Source organism: Theropithecus gelada, chromosome 14, assembly GCF_003255815.1.
Source record: "Theropithecus gelada isolate Dixy chromosome 14, Tgel_1.0, whole genome shotgun sequence".
Taxonomy (NCBI): Eukaryota; Metazoa; Chordata; class Mammalia; order Primates; family Cercopithecidae; genus Theropithecus; species Theropithecus gelada.
The window spans coordinates 56,541,798-56,560,941 of record NC_037682.1 but is presented as its reverse complement, the minus strand read 5'-3'; the positions used below and the strand labels follow the sequence as shown (position 1 = coordinate 56,560,941).

General features: G+C 43.7%; 2 protein-coding genes across 5 annotated transcripts in view; one reads left to right on the top strand and one right to left on the bottom strand.

The window, feature by feature from the left end:
• The window catches only part of LOC112606575, a 63,335-nt gene that overhangs the window by 554 nt on the left and 43,637 nt on the right, over positions 1-19,144 (top strand). The gene's annotated exons all lie outside the window — the stretch shown is intronic.
• SCUBE2 (signal peptide, CUB domain and EGF like domain containing 2) overlaps positions 14,615-19,144 on the bottom strand; it is a 73,918-nt gene continuing 69,388 nt past the window's right edge. For 3 of the 4 annotated variants that reach the window (XM_025357201.1, XM_025357200.1, XM_025357203.1), the window contains 2 exons: positions 17,008-17,087; positions 14,615-16,329 (listed from right to left, as the gene is read on the bottom strand). In XM_025357201.1, coding sequence (XP_025212986.1) covers positions 16,177-16,329; positions 17,008-17,087 — 233 coding nt within the window. In that variant the 3' untranslated portion in view covers positions 14,615-16,176. The remainder of the gene's footprint in view (positions 16,330-17,007; positions 17,088-19,144) is intronic. The other variant, XM_025357199.1, reaches the window with a different exon arrangement.

Genomic DNA, 19,144 nt, shown 5'->3' with positions numbered 1-19,144 from the left:
GCAGGCGTGTGGAGGAGCCTTTCGGGACCTCCTCTCCCGGGCACCCTCTGCCTGCAGCCGGGCACCCGGCCCGCGTTTCCGAGCCGGGGGAGCAGGTGCGGTCGGAAGCCCGCGGGCGGGCATAGAACGGGGGAGTGGCGAGGGTCCCCCACCTCCGCGGGAGCGCACGCGGCTGCGAGCCCTCATCTGCTCTCCGACCAGAGAAGCACCTGTTTTTCCCAACAAGTGCTAGGACTTACCATCTAAAGAATCATTCACCATCCCTCCAGCGTCCTTAGTAGGAGCGATTGGAACCCGTTTTTCTTCTTGAATACATATTTTTAAGCCATTCTAATCAGGTTTCAGGCATCCTGGATTCTGGTCTCGACGTTGTGATTTGGCACAAACCACGTTTCCATTCTGGAAACCACAACAACCCCCTCCACCCCATCACACAGGAGCAGACCTGGATGAGAAATATGTACACTCAGCAAAGAACCAATGATAAAAGTAACAATATCGACGCTTACTGGGCCTTTACTATGTGCCAGGTACTGGAATAGACACTTAAAATGTAGTATCTCATTGGATCCTGGCAACAGCTTGTAAGATAGTATTCTCATCACCCCCATTTTACAGGCAAATACCTGATACTTTCTGTCTGGCCTCCTGAATGCTCCCTAGTTCCATTCCAATCCGTTGTTCACTGTGCTGCCAGAGTAATCTTCTCAAACAATAAGTGTGATCATCTCACTTCCCTGCTAAGAGCACCTCAAAAGGCTTCCTATTGCTCTAAGAGAAACCCAAATTCTTGCATGGTCTGCCTAGACCCTGCATACCCACTCTGTGCTTCAGCCTCATAGCCCTTCTTCCAGTTCCTTCCAGTCACCTGTTGCCAAATGGCCTGCCTTTGACTGTCCTGCTCCCTCTGTGTGCAGTGTCCCCTCCTACCTTCTTCAGGAAACTCCTATGCTTCTTCCAGACCTCAGCTCCATTATCATTTCTTTAGGAAAGCCTTCTCTGACCTTCCAGAGAGGGTGAAGTCTCTCTAATTATATACTATGTATCTCTTGGGCATTTCACTTTCTGTGGGGGTAGGGGGGTACTGGTTGTTTAATTTGTCTCCCCCACTGATTGGAACCTCCAGGAAGGTGACTGAATCCGTTTTTTGCTTAGCATTGATGCCCTAATATGCAGAGGATTCTCAATAAATACTAGTGAAAGGATGGCAAAAAGTTAAGGTCATACCAAAGAAATCAAGTGGTAAAGCTGGCATCTACTCCCAGAACCTGTGCTGGACTACCTAGATCTCGAGAGACTGGGTTTGACCTCATGAAGTTGCTGCTTTTCCTCTGTTCTGCCTTCAACACTTGCCCCAGTTTCAGACACTGTGGGAAAACAAATCCAGAAGGCTGCTCACTTGGCTTCAAGGAAGCCCCAGGGCTGGATTCTTCCCTGTGTGCCCACCCTTTACTCTCCCCTACACACGGAGGACAGGGTTTCTAGGAGACAGGTGGGATTGCTGCTCACCTTCCAGTCCCCTGGCACACTTCCAGCAGTGAACAACAGTGGCTGCCCTGGCCCCTTCTGTCCCATCACCTGGATCCCTGCCTGATAACTCCTCCAGGTGTGGGTCACCCAGGGAACAGTGAAAGACAGCTTTGCCTTGTCTATCTAGGATAGGTGCCTCTGAGCTTGGCAAAGCATCAGGACAGGTCCAACAGTGAGGGCCCCTAGGGCTTGGGCTGGGACAGTGACTTTCCTCAGGGAGGAAGCCAGGCAGGTACACACTCTCGGGGGGAGTTGGAGTCCCCACTCTTCAGGCTGCTCAGCTCAGTCCTGCAGCCTTTTTTGCTGAGGATGTCCTGACAGAAGAAAGGGGCTCTTTTCACAGCTAGATCCCCCTGGGAACACTAGGAAGCTGAATCTCTCTAGTTGAACTGGAATTTACCCATATCAGGTGTTGCTGAAAAATAAATGGGGCCTGGCTGGAACTGGGAATCTTTTTGTGAATTCAGAGCTCTTTGGTGTAGCGGCATTTGTGTTCTGCAGTTGGGTCTGTGGCTGTAATACCTGTTGGTCCCCTCACCTGTCTGAGACCTTCCTTGGACAGACTGATACCGTCACTGTCCTCAAGACTGCCTGCTTAATTTAAGGAGAGTTATCTCTGGGTGGTTTATCCTGTTTGCCCAAATGACTTTGAGTAAATCACTTCCTACCTCTGAGCCTCACTTTCCATATCTGTAAAATGGATGTAGTGAGATTGCATATACAGTTGTGCTTTGTCAACTCTCTAGGGCTGTACCAACAGAAAAGATTATTATTAATCCTCCGTATAGCCAACCAACCTCCCCTGCCTCAGTTACCCATCTTGGAGGAAGTAACATACAATATGGTTGTTAAAAACACAGGTTTTGGAGTCTAATACACTAGATTTGAATCCCTGCTCTGCTGCTTACTAGCTATGTGACCAGTTAGTTACTGCACCATTGTGAGCTTTCAGTTCTTCATCTAGAAAATTGTGGCAATATGTCTACTTCTCAGGGCTGCTGTGAGAAATAAAATGATAGATAGTATAATACACTGGTCATGTAGCATAGGCTCAGCAGAAGGTAGCAACCATCATTACCTGGAACAACTTCAGGAAAAATTGTAGGTTGCAGAACTCTCAGATTGGGGCTGGCGTATCCCTTCTCCAGGCTTCCCTACAGAGCTTCAGACACGAAGCCAGACTCGAGCATCATACCCTATCCCTAGAGTGAAGGCCTCCTGAGGCAGGGGCTGGCCAGCTCTCTTCCTCTCTTCAGTGTCTCCAGAGTCTGGATTTTCCATGTGCAATGGCTCTATCCTAAACTTCTCTGCATCTTCCCTTGGCTGTTATAGAAGATCTGTACTTGAAAATCATACTAGAAAATCCAGTACTGTTTCAGTTAGAATGCTATTCATGTTATTCTTCTTATAAGTGACAGATAGCCAGTTGAAAATTTCTTATGTGAAAATGTAAATTTGTGGTCCCCTTAATTTAAAAGTGCAGGACTTCAGGCATGGCTGGATCCAAAGACTCAAATGGCATTATCACTGTGTTTCAGCTCTGCTTTCCTCTGAGCTGATGCCCGTATAGGCAGGCCCTTCTTGTCTGATGGCTATTTGCGGCTCTAGGCTTACAACCTATTCTCCCAGCAACCCTCTTTTGGGTCTTCAGCTAACAGAGAGGCCTTTAAGAATGAGAAACAGGATGAGTGCTGAGGCTGGGAGGCCTGAAAAGTAGAGGAGAAGAACAGAGGATAAAGGGGAAACTGCCAAGAAATTTTCCTCCCCATTTCCTCCCTACCCATGCATATTGCCCTTGGCCATACCCTGAAGTTAGAATGGCCACTCCTAGGACCCTCTTCATGCACTACCCCATTCTTTCCTCCTCAGATGTCCTCACCACTACCCCAACCCCCTTTGGCAGGAAGATTCTTCAAACAGTTATCCAGATGTGTGCCAGGATCCCTGGCCACATGGTACCCCTGACTTGGCACCCAGCCCTGAAGACTGTGTCTGCTTTGGCAGGTTAAAGCAAGAGATATTTCTGTCCTTTTCCTTCAGAGTGATTGCCAACATCACCATGGCCTCAAGAAACAGGGCTGATGGCAGCCCTGCTGGTGTTTTCCAAAGTTGCCTGGGTCTTTTTGATCCATTACAGTCAGCAATGATTTGGTTTCATTTCCCGAGATGAGAACAGGCTTTGACCTCAACTCAGACAGCAAAAGAGGAGAAACAATGGAAAGAAAGAAAAACTCAGTATCTGAAGGAAGTGTGTCTGGTGGAAGTAGGGAAGTGGGGAGTCTAGGCTTGGCTTTGAATCTGGCTCCACCCTTTGCTTTCTGTGGGACCTTGGCCAAGTTACTGAAGCTCTCTGAGTCTCAGTTTACCCATCTTGCAGGGTTCTGTCTCATTTGAGTGAAATAATATATAAAGGCACAAAGTGGGCTCTCAATAAATATGTCCTGTTCCTCCTCTTTCCTTGCCCTCTCCAACATAGGTCGGGAACCCAGAAAAAGAGGGGCCCTTCTGAGCCTAGTGGGAAACTCTTCAGTATGGAAACGAGAACTCTGAAGATGGCAAGTCTCTCAGAATACAGCAAAGCATAGGCCTAACCCACCTGCTCCATATATCTTTATGTCAGCCCCAGCCAGAGGGGACAAGGCCTGTAGAGTGGCTCACACTGATGAGTAACCTGTCTACCTCAGCAGCACTGAGGGCTCTACCTCCTTCCCCCCGGTTAACTAAGCATGTTGCTCGGATGTGATGGTGTGCATGCTGGGCAAGCCACAGGGGCTGGGGGCCAGTGGCAGCAGAGAAGTGAAGTGCTCTGTGGAACATGTGTAGACTCCCAGGTGTACAAACACGTGCACACGCTCATGCTCATAGTGTTCCCTCTGACCAGTTTTCACACTGCTCTACACTGCCCAAAGAGAAAAGTCATTCAGGATTATTTACAAACTTTTAGTTTGTAAAAAAAATTTGAAACTTACAAAAAGTTGCAAACATAAAAATAGTAGAAAGAACACCTGTATATCCTTTTCACAGATTACCTGTTATTAACATTTTACTCCATTTGTTTTTCAGGTACTTATTGGCCATTTGTTTATCTTCGTTGGAAACGTGTATTCAAATCCTTTGCCCATTTTTAACTGAGTTATTTGTCTTCTTATTATTGAATTGTGAGAGTTCTTTTTTTTTTTAATACTTTAAGTTCTGGGGTACATGTACAGAACATGCAGGTTTGTTACATAGGTATACATGTGCCATGGTGGTTTGCTGCACCCATCAACCCATCGTCTACATTACATATTTCTCCTCAGCCCCCGACCCTGCAATGGGCCCCTGTGTGTGATGCCCCCATTCCAGTGTCCATGTGTTCTCACTGTTCAACTCCCACTTATGAGTGAGAACAGGCAGTGTTTGGTTTTCTGTTCCTGTGTTAGTTTGCTGAGAATGATGGTTTCCAGCTTCATTCATGTCCCTGCAAAGGACATGAACTCATCCTTTTTTATGGCTGCATAGTATTCCATGGTGTGTATGTGCCCCATTTTCTTTATCCAGTCTATCACTGATGAGCATTTGGGTTGGTTCCAAGTCTTTGCTATTGTGAACAGTGCCGCAATAAACATACGTGTGTATGTGTCTTTATAGTAGAATGATTTATAATCATTTGGGTATATACCCAGTAATGGAATTGCTGGATCAAATGGTATTTCAAGTTCTCATTCCTTGAGAAATTGCCACACTGTCTTCCACAATGGTTGAGCTAATTTACATTCCCACCAACAGTGTAAAAGCATTCCTATTTCTCCACATCCTCTCCAGCATCTGTTGTTTCCTGACTTTTTAATGATCGCCATTCTAACTGGCATGAGATGGTATCTCATGGTGGTTTTGATTTGCATTTCTCTAATGACCAGTGATGACGAGCTTTTTTCATATGTTTGTTGGCTGCATAAATGTCTTCTTTTGAGAAGTGTCTGTTCATATTCTTCGCCCACTTTATGATGGGGTTGTTTTTTTCTTGTAAATTTGTTTAAGTTCTTTGTAGATTCTGGATATTAACCCTTTGTCAGATGGATAGATTGCAAAAATTTTCTCCCATTCTGTAGGTTGCCTGTTCACTCTCATGATAGTTTCTTTTGCTGTGCAGAAGCAATTTAGTTTAATTAGATTCCAATTGTCAATTTTGGCTTTTGTTGCCATTGCTTGTGGTGTTTTAATCATGAAGTCTTTGCCCATGCCTGTGTCTTGAATGGTATTGCCTAGGTTTTCTTCTAGAGTTTTTATGGTTTTAGGTTTTATGTTTAAGTCTTTAATCCATCTTAATTTTTGTATAAGGTGTAAGGAAGGGATCCAGTTTCAGACTTCTGCATATGGCTAGCCAGTTTTCCTAACACCACTTATGAAATAGGGAATCCTTCCCCCATTGCTTGTTTTTGTCAGGTTTGTCAAAGATCAACTGGTTGTAGATGTGTGGTGTTATTTCTGAGGCCTCTGTTCTGTTCCATTGGTCTATATATCTGTTTTGGTACCGGTACCATGCTGTTTTTGTTACTGTAGCCTTGTAGTATAGTTTGAGGTCATACAGCGTGATGCCTCCAGCTTCGTTCTTGTTGCATACGATTGTCTTGGCTATGTGGGTCTTTTTTGGTTCTGTATGAAATTTAAAGTAGTTTTTTCCAATTCTGTGAAGAAAGTCAATGGTAGCTTGATGGAGACAGCATTGAATCTACAAATTACTTTGGGAGGTATGGCCATTTTCACGATATCAATTCTTCCTTTTCAAGGACCTCTTCAAGGAGAACTACAAACCACTGCTCAAGGAAACAAGAGAGGACACAAACAAATGGAGAGTTCTTTATATATTCTAGCTACAAGTCTCTTGTCAGATATGATTTGCAAAGTTTTTCTGCCATTTTATGAGTTGCCTTTTCACTTTCTTGATGACTTCCTTTGACTCATAAAAATGTTAAATTTCATTTGCTTCCCTGCAAAACACACACACACACACACACACACACACACCAACTTTTTTCTGAACCATTTTAGGATAGATTACATATATATAGTGACCCTTTACCACTAATACTTCATTGTATATTTCCTAAAAATAGGAATTTTTCTCTTATGTAACCACAATACAGATAGAAACTTGATAAATTTACATCGATATAATACTTTTATCTAAGCTACTATTCATGTTCCAATTTTTGTCAGTTGACCATTTATAACACATTCCTCCAGTACAGGATTCAGGCTAGGAGCAGGTATTGTATTTGGTTGTCATGTCTCTTTAGCCTCCTTTAATCTGGAACATTTCCACAGCTTTCTTTGTCCTCCACGACACTGACATTTTTGATATTCAAAATGTCAAAATTCAAAAATGTCAGTGTCATTAAAAAGGGTTAACTGGTTAACACAAAAACCAGTTAACCCTTTTTAGTCACTGGTTTCTGTGTGTGATATAATTCACATACCATAAAATTCACCCAATTCATACAATTTTACTTAATATTTACAATTCAATAATTTTAAATATATTCGGAGAGTTGTGCAACCATCACCACAATGACTTCTAGAACATTTCATCATCCCAAGAGAAACTTGGTACCCATTAATCATTCCCCATTGCCTACCAATTTCTCCAGCCCTAGACAACTAACTTGTAATCCACTTTCTGTCTCTATGAATTTGCCTATTCTGGATATTTCGTGTAATGGAATCATACAATGCATGGTCTTTTGTGACTGGCTTCTTTCACGTAGCACACTGTTTTCAAAGTTCATCCATACTGTAGCATGTATCAGTATTTAACTATGGCCAAATAATAGTCCATTGTACAGCTATACCACATTTTATCTAGCTGTACATTAGTTGATAGATATGTAAGCTGTTTCCACTTTTAAGCTATTATGACTAATGTTGCTATGAAATCTCATGCAGAAATCTTTTTGTGCCTTTTATTCATCTCCTGTAGTAGAATTGCTGGGTCACATGGTAGCCCGTGTGACCTTTGAGGAATTAACAGACTGCTCTCCAAAGCAGCTGCACCATTCTACATCTCCACCAGCAGTGTATGAGTGTTCCAATTTATTCACATCCTCATCAACAATTTTTACCATCTGTATTTTTTATTATAGCCATCCTAGTGAGGTTGAGATGATATCTCATTGTGATTCTGATTTGTGTTTCCCTGATGACTAATGATGTTAAGCATCTTTTCAGGTGCTTATTGGTCATTTGTTTGTCTTCTTTGGAAACATGTCTATTAAAATCCTCTGTCCATTTTTACTTGAGTGATTTGTCTCATTATTATTGACTCGTAAGAACTCTTTATATATTGTAGCCATTAGTCTCTTGTCAGATATATGATTTGCAAACATTTTCTACCATTCCATGGGCTACCTTTTCACTTCTTAATAGTGTCCTTTGAAACACACAAGTTTTAAAATTTCACTGATGTGCAAGTTGTTTTTCAACTTCCCTCCCTTTTTAAAACAGAGCATTCTTCATTTTGTGTTTGTCTGCATTTTCCTTGTATTGAGATGGAGGTGATGCATTTTGGCCTAAGTACAGTATAGGTGATGGTATGTTCTTCTCAGAATATCACATCTGCAGGCACATGATATCCATCTGTCCTTTATTGGACATGCTAATTTCGATCATCTGGTCAAGGTATTGCCTGATTTCTCTGCTGTATAATTACTGGCTTTTTTCCTATCCCATTCATGATGTTTAAAAAGATGAAATTCACTCTTTTCAGTCTGTCTACACTCCATCAGCACATTGCACTCTGAGTTCTGTACTCTCCCTGGCACATGCTGCACAGTGGCCAGACCCACCTTGGCTGGGCCTGTGTCCTCATGTCTCAGAAAGGGGCTTTGTTCCACTGACCACAGGTTTCATGCAAATTATTCACACCCTGCTACAGTGAGTGTCTTCATTGACTTTGCTTGCCTAGAGACCTGAGTACTGCCTTCTTAGACTCAGAAGTTGGATGTTGCCATGCTGGAAACATCAAATAGAAATAGGCAGTTCTGGAAAACATGTAATTCTGGGCTCAGCAGGGGGATGTACTGTGATCCTCACATACCAGGGGCTGAGGATTGGGACTCAGAAAAAGATGAAGGATTGAGAGGCCACGCCGTGTATGTGTACTTGTGTCTGTGCTGTCCCTGACCTAAGAGAAGCTCAGGAGATGGGAAGAGCTCATTTTACCTTTCCAGCTCAGGAGGACAGGGGTATTTGGAAGGCCTTCTGCGAGAACCCAAATCAGGCGTCATAGCCTTTCATTCCTACTTCAAGCTTTAACTCTTCTGTTGCTAGGACACACCCCACTAGAAAAACTGTGACTAAAGAACATTCTGTCTCAGTGAAATGGGGAAAACCAGCAGAGAATGAACCCCTTTAAAGAACGTATCTTGGGTTTAACTTCTAAAGTCTCAAGAAGTGAAAGGTAATGATGAAGATGAGGATGACAGTTAACATTTATTGGGCCCTTACTACGTGCCAGGCAACGTTTCAAGAGTTTTCCAGGTATTAACTCATGTAATTCTCAAAACAACTGTATCTGGTAGGTACTATCATTATCTTTATTTACCACATGAAGAAACTGAGGCACAGAGAAGTTAAATAACTTCCACAAGGTCACATAGCTAATAAGTGGCAGAACTGGGATACAAATCCAGGTACCGTAAAGGACATAATGGGAGTCTTGGAGAATATGAGCATTATGAATCATAAATCTTAGAGAAGACATCTATCAGTGTGATAAATGTAGAGAATGTGCTTTCAGAGAAGTATATTAGGAATACTGGGCCGGGGGAGTATGGGTGAGTGATGCTGCTCAAGTCATCCCAGTTCCTCATGGGGAGCCTTAGTGATGGTTTATCAAGCCTCTTTGTTGTTGTTGTTGTTGTTGTTGTTGTTGAGACAGCATCTCACTCTGTCACCCAGGCTGGAGTGCAGTGGCACAATCTTGGCTCACTGCAACCTCTACTTCACAGGTCAAGCAATTCTCCTGCCTCAGCCTCCCGAGTAGCTGGGATTACTGGCATGTGCCACTACCGTCCGGCTAATTTTTGTACTTCTAGTAGAGACAGGGTTTTCACCGTGCTGGCCAGGCTGGTCTTGAACTCCTGACCTCAAATGATCCACCTGCCTTGACCTCCCAAAGTGCTGGGAGTACAGGCATGAGCCACCGTGCCTGGCCCTATCAAGCCTCTTATACTTGGCACCTGCATTACTCAAAACTCCAGTTTAGGTACCTGATGTGGCTACTAAAAGCTGCCTTCTGCAAGCCAAGTCACCTGGAAGTAACATTGGGGTTCCAATGTGCTATACTGTCCACAGGTTTATAGCATGATCAGGCATCTCACACACACACACAGCTGCATTGACAGTGTATGCTGATGACCAATTTGTGGTCACACACGATGGGTTACCCACAAGGCTGCAGAGGGCTGCACTTAGTAGGCTTGGCCAGGGTTCACCACAAGCTCACACTCTGTACCTCCATGCTCTTCTGCTGTGCATGCTGCCTCAGACATTACTGGACTCTGTCTTCTTTGGGGCAGACATTACTGGGCTCTGTCTTCTTTGGGGCATTGGATCCAGTTCCTGCTTAGCAGCTATTACTTTTTTTCAACTGCAACACATGTAATAAGGCAAAGCCAGCACCAAAGCTCAAATTTGAGGTAGGCTTGTATTTCTACTTTTTGCATTTTGTAGGGAAAAGACAGAAAACTTCAAACTGTGGCCCAAAATTATCCTTCAGTCCTAGGATACCGTGTAGGATCAGAGAACAATCCAAGGCAGTGGTAAAACATGCAAGATTATAATCGAGGAGTAGATTTTTTCCTCATCATTCCTTCAACTCCTTTTCCCTTCTGACTCAGGACTATATATCCAGCCTACCCAGGTGCCTAGACCATAACAGTGAATACATGAATATGCTGTGTGTGTATATGAGATTCAGAGCGTTGTTGATAGTTTGAAATGACATAGATCAATGAGTTTGGACTTGGTCACTAGTTTTTCTCTGCCAAGCAGAGAAAAAAGGAAAATATCTAAACAAACTCCGAGGGCTGTGTCAAACAACATGCAATCAATCAATTGTCAAACCACAGCCCTAGCCCCCAGGGCCCCTTGGGTAAGATCTTGTCTTGAATTATGGGCATGTAAGGTCTGAGGCAGTGGGATGGGAGACGGAAACACAGGTTGACTCCATATTGCAACCACTAGGTGGCACCTGTTAGAGGAACTGCCCAAATGGCTTGTTCACAACTTGGAGCATTGGTCAGCTTGGCTTGACATGAAATGCCAAGGTCTAGATGGGCGGACAAAGAAGCTTGCCAGGGCCAGTGCTGCCAGGCTTGGTTTGAGGAGCCAGTGCTCTAGGAGGGGCCTGGATTCATGACTCTAATGAAGAGCTCATCCTATCTAAGACAGCAGCTCCCTCCCACCACCTCCTCATTCTTTGTCCTTTAGCCCTTCCTTGTTTATAACACTCATCACTACTTGACTTTACAGTATATGTTCATTTGTTTATTGTCTGTCTCCCCAGACTGGAACCCAAATTCCAAAAGAGCAGGGAGCTTCTTTTGCTCCCTGCAGTATCCCTGGCTCCTACAATGTCTGGCTCTTAATAGGCTCTCCATAAATATATGTTGCATAAATGAATGAACGACCAAATACATAATAAGAAATCATTAGTAACTAAGGTCTGTAGTTGCACCCCCTTTACGAGATACTCTGAAAACCAAGCACTACTGAGTTACTGTCATTGTCTGCGGTAAGTGGGTTTAATTTGTATCCCTTTTATTCAACTAAGGCAAACTAAGGTTTGCTGGCTGTCGCCTGGGAGTTCAGCCTGGCCAGTGGGTGGAAGGACTGTGGTTCCTCTCCACAGGCTGCTATGGCTTGCTTCCTCATGACATGGTGACTGAGTTCCAAGTGTGAATGTCCTAAGGAGAGGAAGTGGAAGCTGCTAGTGTCTAAGCCTATATTAGAGTGGTTTCATTTTCTAAATCTATTTTGATGCTACTGTGTTCTCTGGAAAGCGCTCCCTGCTGAGTAGTGAGATCTTCATGGCTGTATCACTGACATGGATCACAGGAGCAGCCTTGCTGTGTTAATAGGCCCCTGAGGATTGTCCCCTGCGGGCTGATCGAGACTGCCTGAAGGGAGAAGGAGGCGGGGTACTACAAATATTAGGACACCTCTGAGCTGGGCTCACAAGCCCCTGGAGTGGAAGATGGTCACAGAAATGAAGCCTCACCAAGGCCTCTAAGTTTCTGTGCATGGGCCCCTACTGGCCTCTCCCGGGACCTTAAATCATAGGCAGCTGATGGCTTGCCTAGCTAGAGGGCCATATGTAACAAGGTTCCCTCAACTTGATGAGGAACTGCTTTACTCCAGCCTCAGCTAGTCCATTTGCCTCCCAAATGCTGGCTAGAAGTAGTGTAGACTTGGGCAAGGCTCTCAAGATGTATCCTGTTGTGTGAAAAGAAGCAGAGATGCTGACAGTAAGAGGCATCTCTTCAGGGCTGAGAAGATTACAGCTGGGCCTGGAATGACCCCTGGGTTTTCCAGCACATAGACCCACCAACTGTGGTGGTCGGCTGCAGGCAACAGCTCCGGTGCATCTTCCTGCAAAGATTTGCCAGAGGGTAAGCAAATCCTTGCACTGTGCTGTGCAGCCACTGCCTTTCCCAAGTTGCCACATGACATTTTAATATCACCTGCAAACCTAAATCCAGTGAGTACCTACAGACGACACACTTAACAGCTCAGGGCATGATTCAGAGGAAGCAATTTTCCGAAGTGAAGATAATTGTCTGTTAGTGTGAAAAGGCAAACACTTTTTTATTAGCATTGGAAATTCAAGGGAGATGTGGTTAAATCCATAGATGCAGCACTTCAGTAAATGGCTAAAGAACAATATCTACAGCTGGAAGGAAGGACTGTACAGATCCACGCCCATTCAGAGTTCACCCATAGAACTAGCTCTCTTGGAGTAAAGATGGAAGCTCAGCTCTCACCTCTTCCCGTTTACTTAATAAGCAGCTCCTCAAAGTCCCGGTTCCTGTGTCCACACAGGAAATCCCAGAATTAAGAGCTTCCTGGTCTTCTTTTATTTACATGTTTCCCAGGTGACCTTAACCTGGGTAAAGTCTCATGCCTTTACTCTGTGACATTAAAACTTATATTCCAGCCCTGACCTCTCCTGGGGCTTTGTATAACCACTTGCCTATTTGAACCCTCCAGTTGGACATATGATAGGCACCTAGAACCTAGAATGGCCAAAATGGAACTCTTAACCATCTCCCCTTTTCACTGTTATATTACTGCATAAGAAGTCACCTCAAAGCCTATCATTTAAAATAATAATCACTAATTTTGCACACAAATCTCTAATGTTTTCTATGGTTCAGTGAGGACTGTTCCATGAAGCGTCAGCTGGAGCAGCTGGAGAATCCCTTTCCAAGATGGCTTACTCATGCAGCTGGCAAGGTTTGCTGGCTGTCGCCTGGGAGTTCAGCCTGGCCAGTGGGTGGAAGGACTGTGGTTCCTCTCCACAGGCTGCTATGGCTTGCTTCCTCATGACATGGTGACTGAGTTCCAAGTGTGAATGTCCTAAGGAGAGGAAGTGGAAGCTGCTAGTGTCTTAAGCCCAGGGCCTGGAAACTCGTAAAGCATTACTTCTGCCATGTTAATATTGGTCAAGCAGCAGAGCCCAGAGTCAAGGGGAGGCGACATAGACCCTAACTGTCCAAGGAAGGAGCCTCAAAGAATTTGCAAACATGTTTTAAAACTGCTGCATATCCCAAACCTGCTCCTCCTAGTCTTCTCCATCTACCAGTTTCTTAGGCAACTAGGAGTCATCTTTGACTGCCTTCTTTCCCTCAGCCCTTCCATACAATCCCCATCAGCAAATTCTGTTGACTGTCCCCCAAAACATATCCAGATTCCTTCTACTTCTCTCCTCTCCACTACAACACCCTAATCCAGACAATACCTTCATCTGCCAACTGGATGGCTGCTTGGTCTGTTGCAGTAGTCTGTGACAAACTCTCTCTGCCTTCGTGCTTGCTTCCTATTCACACAGTAGCCAGAGCTACCCTTTTAAAACATAAATCAGATTATCTCACTCCTCTGCCTAAATCCATTCAAAAGTTTGCAACATATTTAGAAATAACTCAAACCCCTCATTCTAGATTCCAAAGCCCGATGTAATCTGGCCATGTCTCGTTCTCTGGCCTCATCTGTACGACCTGCTTTCTCATTAGACTACGATATACACAAATGCTTGCTCCTACCTGACAGCCTTTGCACTTGGTTTTCCTCTCTCTGGAAAGCTCTTCCCCCTAATTTTCCCAAGGCTGGTTTCTTCTTGCCATTTCGTTTTCAGTTGAAACGTAATTTCCACATAGAGGCCATCTATAATCCCCAATCCTAAAGTGGCCACACAGTCATCTGTTACAGTAACCTATTTTAATTTTCAACATAGCTGTGACCACTAGCTGCTACTTTTCATGTTGATGTATCTGTTCTTTGTCTGTCTCTTCCCTCTAAAATGTAATCTCCATGAGGGCAGGGACCTTGTCTGTCTTATCACTGCATCCCCAGGGCCTAGAAGAGTGCCTGGCAGCAGTTTGATAAATATTGATGTAGCCGGTAGAAATAGTATCTCCAGACAGCCAGCCCCCAACAGGATCACAGCATCTCTTAAGGTAGTTGAGGGTATAGAGAGGAAGCTCCTCTCTATACCTCCTGGGTGTCAGTGGCTTGTGCGTGTACCAGGAACCCAGCTCTGGTGCATGGGGCGGCCCCATGGAGGACCATAATGACGGGGTTTATGTAGCCTCCTTCCAACCCCCAGAGTATTCCCATCCCTAGCCTTCTTGTGAAATCAGCAAGACAGGATCACACAGTCATGAGCACAAAGTTGCTAACATGCTTGGACAGAATGGTGCAGCTCAGCTCACCTCACCTTCACATCAGTGCAGTCAATAACTCGGGTTATGTGACATTCGAATTTTCATCTTATGGTCTGACTCAGAAATATAGGCCAAGCTCCAGTATAACAAAGTCCAAGTGCTTGTTTTAATGCAATTTTTTAAATGATGATGTTCAAACTTTTGAAGAGAAATCTGAAAGTGAATATTTAGGGCCCATCCAAATAAAGAAGTTTGATTAGGACTTTTAAAGAATCAATGTTATTAACAGGTTAAAAAAGCAACACTGAGATGAAAAGCAAGTTTAACCATAATGAAGTTGTCTTTGTTTTCTTCAAAAATGCTCGTTAAACTTTTTTTTTTTTTTAGCACTTTGGTATAGAGAATTGGCTGTGCATAGAACTGTTATTGAAATAACACTATAGTTGTAGGTAGTCCATCCATTAGGGAAATGGTGGCTTGTTTGATTGGATTCTTTTTTATTCACTGTAATGAGATTTTTGCTTGGGGATTTAAATGTTTAAAAATTCAATAACACTGAAAATTGAAGTTCAAGAAATGACGGTGAGGCCCCGCTGGGCTGACCCAAAGTGACATGATCGTGTGGCATTTAGAGGGTGTTTCCAGCAGTGCTGTTACTGTTAGAGAATGAGACCACCCTTCAAGGGGCTGCTCATGTCCATGGAGCAGAGTCCATCTCTCACATTTGAGAGTGGGGAAGGAAGGTGTACATGACAGGCTGGCCTCACCACACCCACCTGGACCTCAGATCCCTTGTGATGGGAAGCCCACTTGGGGAGTAGAACCCTTGGCAATACTGACTCAGGGTTGGTGAAATCTCCTTTTCATGACAATTGATGATTATTATCCACTGAGGAAATTACATTTCACCTGAACTCCCCAATCCCTCAGGCAATGGTCAGCAGAGTGTCCGAGGGCACAGCCGAAGGTGCGAGAGTCGGCACTGTGCATTTGCTGCAGGGTGGAAGCTGGCAACGAGGAGGGCTGGCAATAAATGTACGTTATTATGTCTCCAGAAGTGCTTAGTTTTTATCTATTTATTTCTAATTCTTTCTGCTTTAAGTTTTGTTGTTTTTTTTTTTTTCATGATCACTGCTTAGAACTCAAGCTCCTGGGATCAAACTTGTATCACACAGGCTGGAGAAGGCTGTGGAGAAACCGAGTCCTCCCGGGTCTCAAGGTGGGTGGAGGGAGCCTGCAGGGGTCTCCTTCCCTCCCCTCTTGCCTGTTCTGCCTGATCAGAGCCTGCACACGAGTGCAGAGGGCTCCCTTAGAGAGCGCTGGGCTAGAGGAAGCTGAAGTTTCAGAATAAGCATCCTATTCTGTGGCCTCCTTTCCACTACAAACTCCTTGAGGAGGAGTGAGACCCCAGAAGGACAGGTGAGTCTCACCTAGGCTGACCAAAGTCCAGCTCAGCCAGCCCTTGATGTATCCAAGATATCCGCCCACAGCAGTGAGAAGCTGATGCCACTCAAAGCCATTCTCAGTCTACATCCACGATGCTGGGAAAGAAAAACCAAGTTCAATTTACCAAAATATCTGTATTATCTATAAAAATTGAACTCTAATGAGTCACTGATACTGGAGGCAGCAATATCCGACTGTGCTGACATGCAGAAGGAAGATAGCTCTGTCCCATCAACCCTATAGCAGAACATTTGTACTGAGTGGCATGTGGGCGGAGTCATTTGTAAGGCCTCAAAAACCTGGACACTTTGGAACGTAGCAATCGGATGAAAGATCTTGGAAACATCTCTCGGGACTCCTGGGCTGTGTACTTGAAATAGTTCTGGGGATGGGCCAGGACATCAAACAGAGCCTTGATAAGTTTCTTATCCTAAAAAGAACAGAATTTTTGTTACTGGGCCAAAATATTTAAATATGCTGACATTTTGCCCATGGAACTGTGATGACCTAGTATTAGGCCGTAGCTTGCTTAGCTGAAAAACACTTGAAAAATTGTTTCCTCTGATTTTTATCTTCTTTCCAGTTTTTTTTTTTCCTAATTAGTTATATGAAGTATGAATTACTTTTATAAATAAAACTTTAATATGTAAAAAACCTGTTTTCTTTTTCCCAACCAGATGAATGCAACACTGAGATTTGGGAGAATTTGTAGGATTAGTGATACCACAAGTGTTTATTGCTAATTATTTGTAAGTATTTAAACTTTGGTGAATTTTAGGCTTGAAGTATACATAAGGAGCCAAGGATCTTCAACTATTTGTAATTAATAGAAAAACATTATTTGCTGCTGGTTTGGATTTATAAGCAGATTTCTCCCTGCCCCTCCACAAGTTTCCAAATTAAAAAATACAACTTCACTTGACGACACTAAAGACAGCAACCTGATTTTTTTAAAAATTAAGTCTGGTGAAGGTATAAAACTGACCTTGGCCCAGGACAGGCTCCGTGTCTGAAAGGTGGCAACACACAGCAGGAGGAGAAGCCTTCTCCAACAGTACTTGGGAAGCTCTGTGGATAACTGCCATGTCCACCTGAGCCATGCACTCACCTTAAGTATTTCCTGATGGTTCTCAGATGCATAGAGCCTACCATCTCGAACTATGTCTTCAATGAGTTCCTGGTAGTCCTCTGTTGGAATAAAGAACATGTTTTGCATTCTTATGATTTGTTACTTCCAAACTCGCTCTTTCACTTTTTGATAAAGTTCTGAGAAATGCCCCTTCTGTGGCTGCTATCACTTACCATTCTGCTACTGAGAAGACAGTCAGAAGAGAAATTCCATAGACTCCACCACCTCTCTTCACATACCAGCACCTGCACCCATCTTCCTCATCCCCTCTTCCCTCAGATGAGCCTCTGTGCATCCAGTCCAGGCTCATCCCTCCACTTAGCATGCCAGGTCCATCTTCTCTCCCCAAATCAACAGTATTGTTCTAGTAATTCTGCTTTTTTTCCTACATTATACATTTTTCTCTCTATTGATCTCCCCCACCCACCAGCATACAAAAATGCTGTATGTCTCTGACTTTAAAAATCCCTCCCTTGACCTCATTTCTGCCTCCAGCTTCCATCTCACTTATCTGCTCCCTTTTGCAGCAAAAATCCTTTAAAAAAATTGTCAGCACCCACTGTCTCTGATTCTTTCCCTTTCTTTCTCTCTTAAACCCAGTCCAATCAGCTTTGGCCCCCATTACTCCTCCAAAACTGCTTGGTGAGACCAGCAATGACCTCCATATTGCTAAATCCCAATGGCCAGTTCTTGGTCTTCATCCTCCTTGATGCATCAGTAGCTTTTGACCTGGCTGGTCACTCCTCCTCCTTGATCCAGTTCTTCACTGAGCTTCCAGGACACCATGCTCTTTGGTTTTCCTCCTACCTTATCCGTTACTTCTCTGAGGCTTCTTTGCTTTTCTTCTCTCTGACCTTTTACCAAAGGAGGGTCCCAGGGCTTAGTCCTTGGTCTTCTCTTCTCTGTCTACACTCACTTCCTATTGAGCTCATCAGGCTCTCCTTTCCCTCTCCACCTCCCTGCCTCCCACTTTTTTCTTTATCCTTGTATTATGTAAAACAATCAAGCTTCCTATCCACCAAGAAAGACTCTTCTCTCCTTTATTTGAATGGGGCTGGAGAGTGGAGAATTTGGCTGGTTGGGGAGGAAGAGAACTATGTGTGCGCTCTCATTAATATTTTTTGTCCTGATGTACACATTAAATGCAGTGCACGCTGTACTTCTCCAAATGCCAATCTTCCCCCTTTGAAGTCTAGCTTATTTCCTATAGTCATCATTCAAATCAAGCATATGCAAAGCACAATCTTTTCCAAATTCCAGACACAGAAAAAATGCCTCTTTGTATGCATATCGTGTGTGACAAAGCCAAACACAGTATAAGAACATCATTGAAATTGTGTGAGAGGAACTCTTGAAAAGTTTCTCTCAGTTAAGGGATGGTAAATGGAAAGTAATGGTATAATAGTTACAATTACTAATTTGATATGTTTACAATAGCATTGGTACTCTATTAGTGTGGTGTCTTCTTTTATTTAGTGAATATAAGACATGAGAATACATTTTCTTTCATCTTGAATTCCTCTGTGGCAGTGTCTCTCCTCTTTTTGATGATGGGACTGCATCATCATTGTTGCTGTGCTGCATTCTGGTGTAATAGGAAACTAGAGAGCTGTTTGCCACTCCACCAAATGCTTCCAGACTGCTATTGTTTAAAAAATATATTTCTTCTGCTTTTAAGAACTGTGTTTCCTTACTTGCTCCAACTCATTAGAAATGCAGCAAAGTTACATTTAAGAACCCAGGCTCTGGAGTCCCAAAGTCACTGGTTCAAACCCTGCTTTGCAACCTTGCCATGCTGGGACCTTAGGTCAGTTCCTTAAATCTCTAAGCCTGAGTGGCCCCATCTATAAAATCAGGAAATAATCATGTCTACTTTATGGAGTGATTGTGAGGAAAGCACCATGTAAAAGGCACTTCAGCATGTACCTGGCAGTCAGCAATGCTCAATGCGTGTTAGCCCCGGCTACAGTTCTCACCGTTCTCCAGCTCTCAGAGGGCTCGTCTATAGCAGCCTCATGTGCACCTTCTAAATGTGATTTCTATTCTTCTGGGTTTGAAAAGAAGATATCAAATTTTTTGGAAATACATGTTCGAATAAAATGCTCTGAGTGAAGGC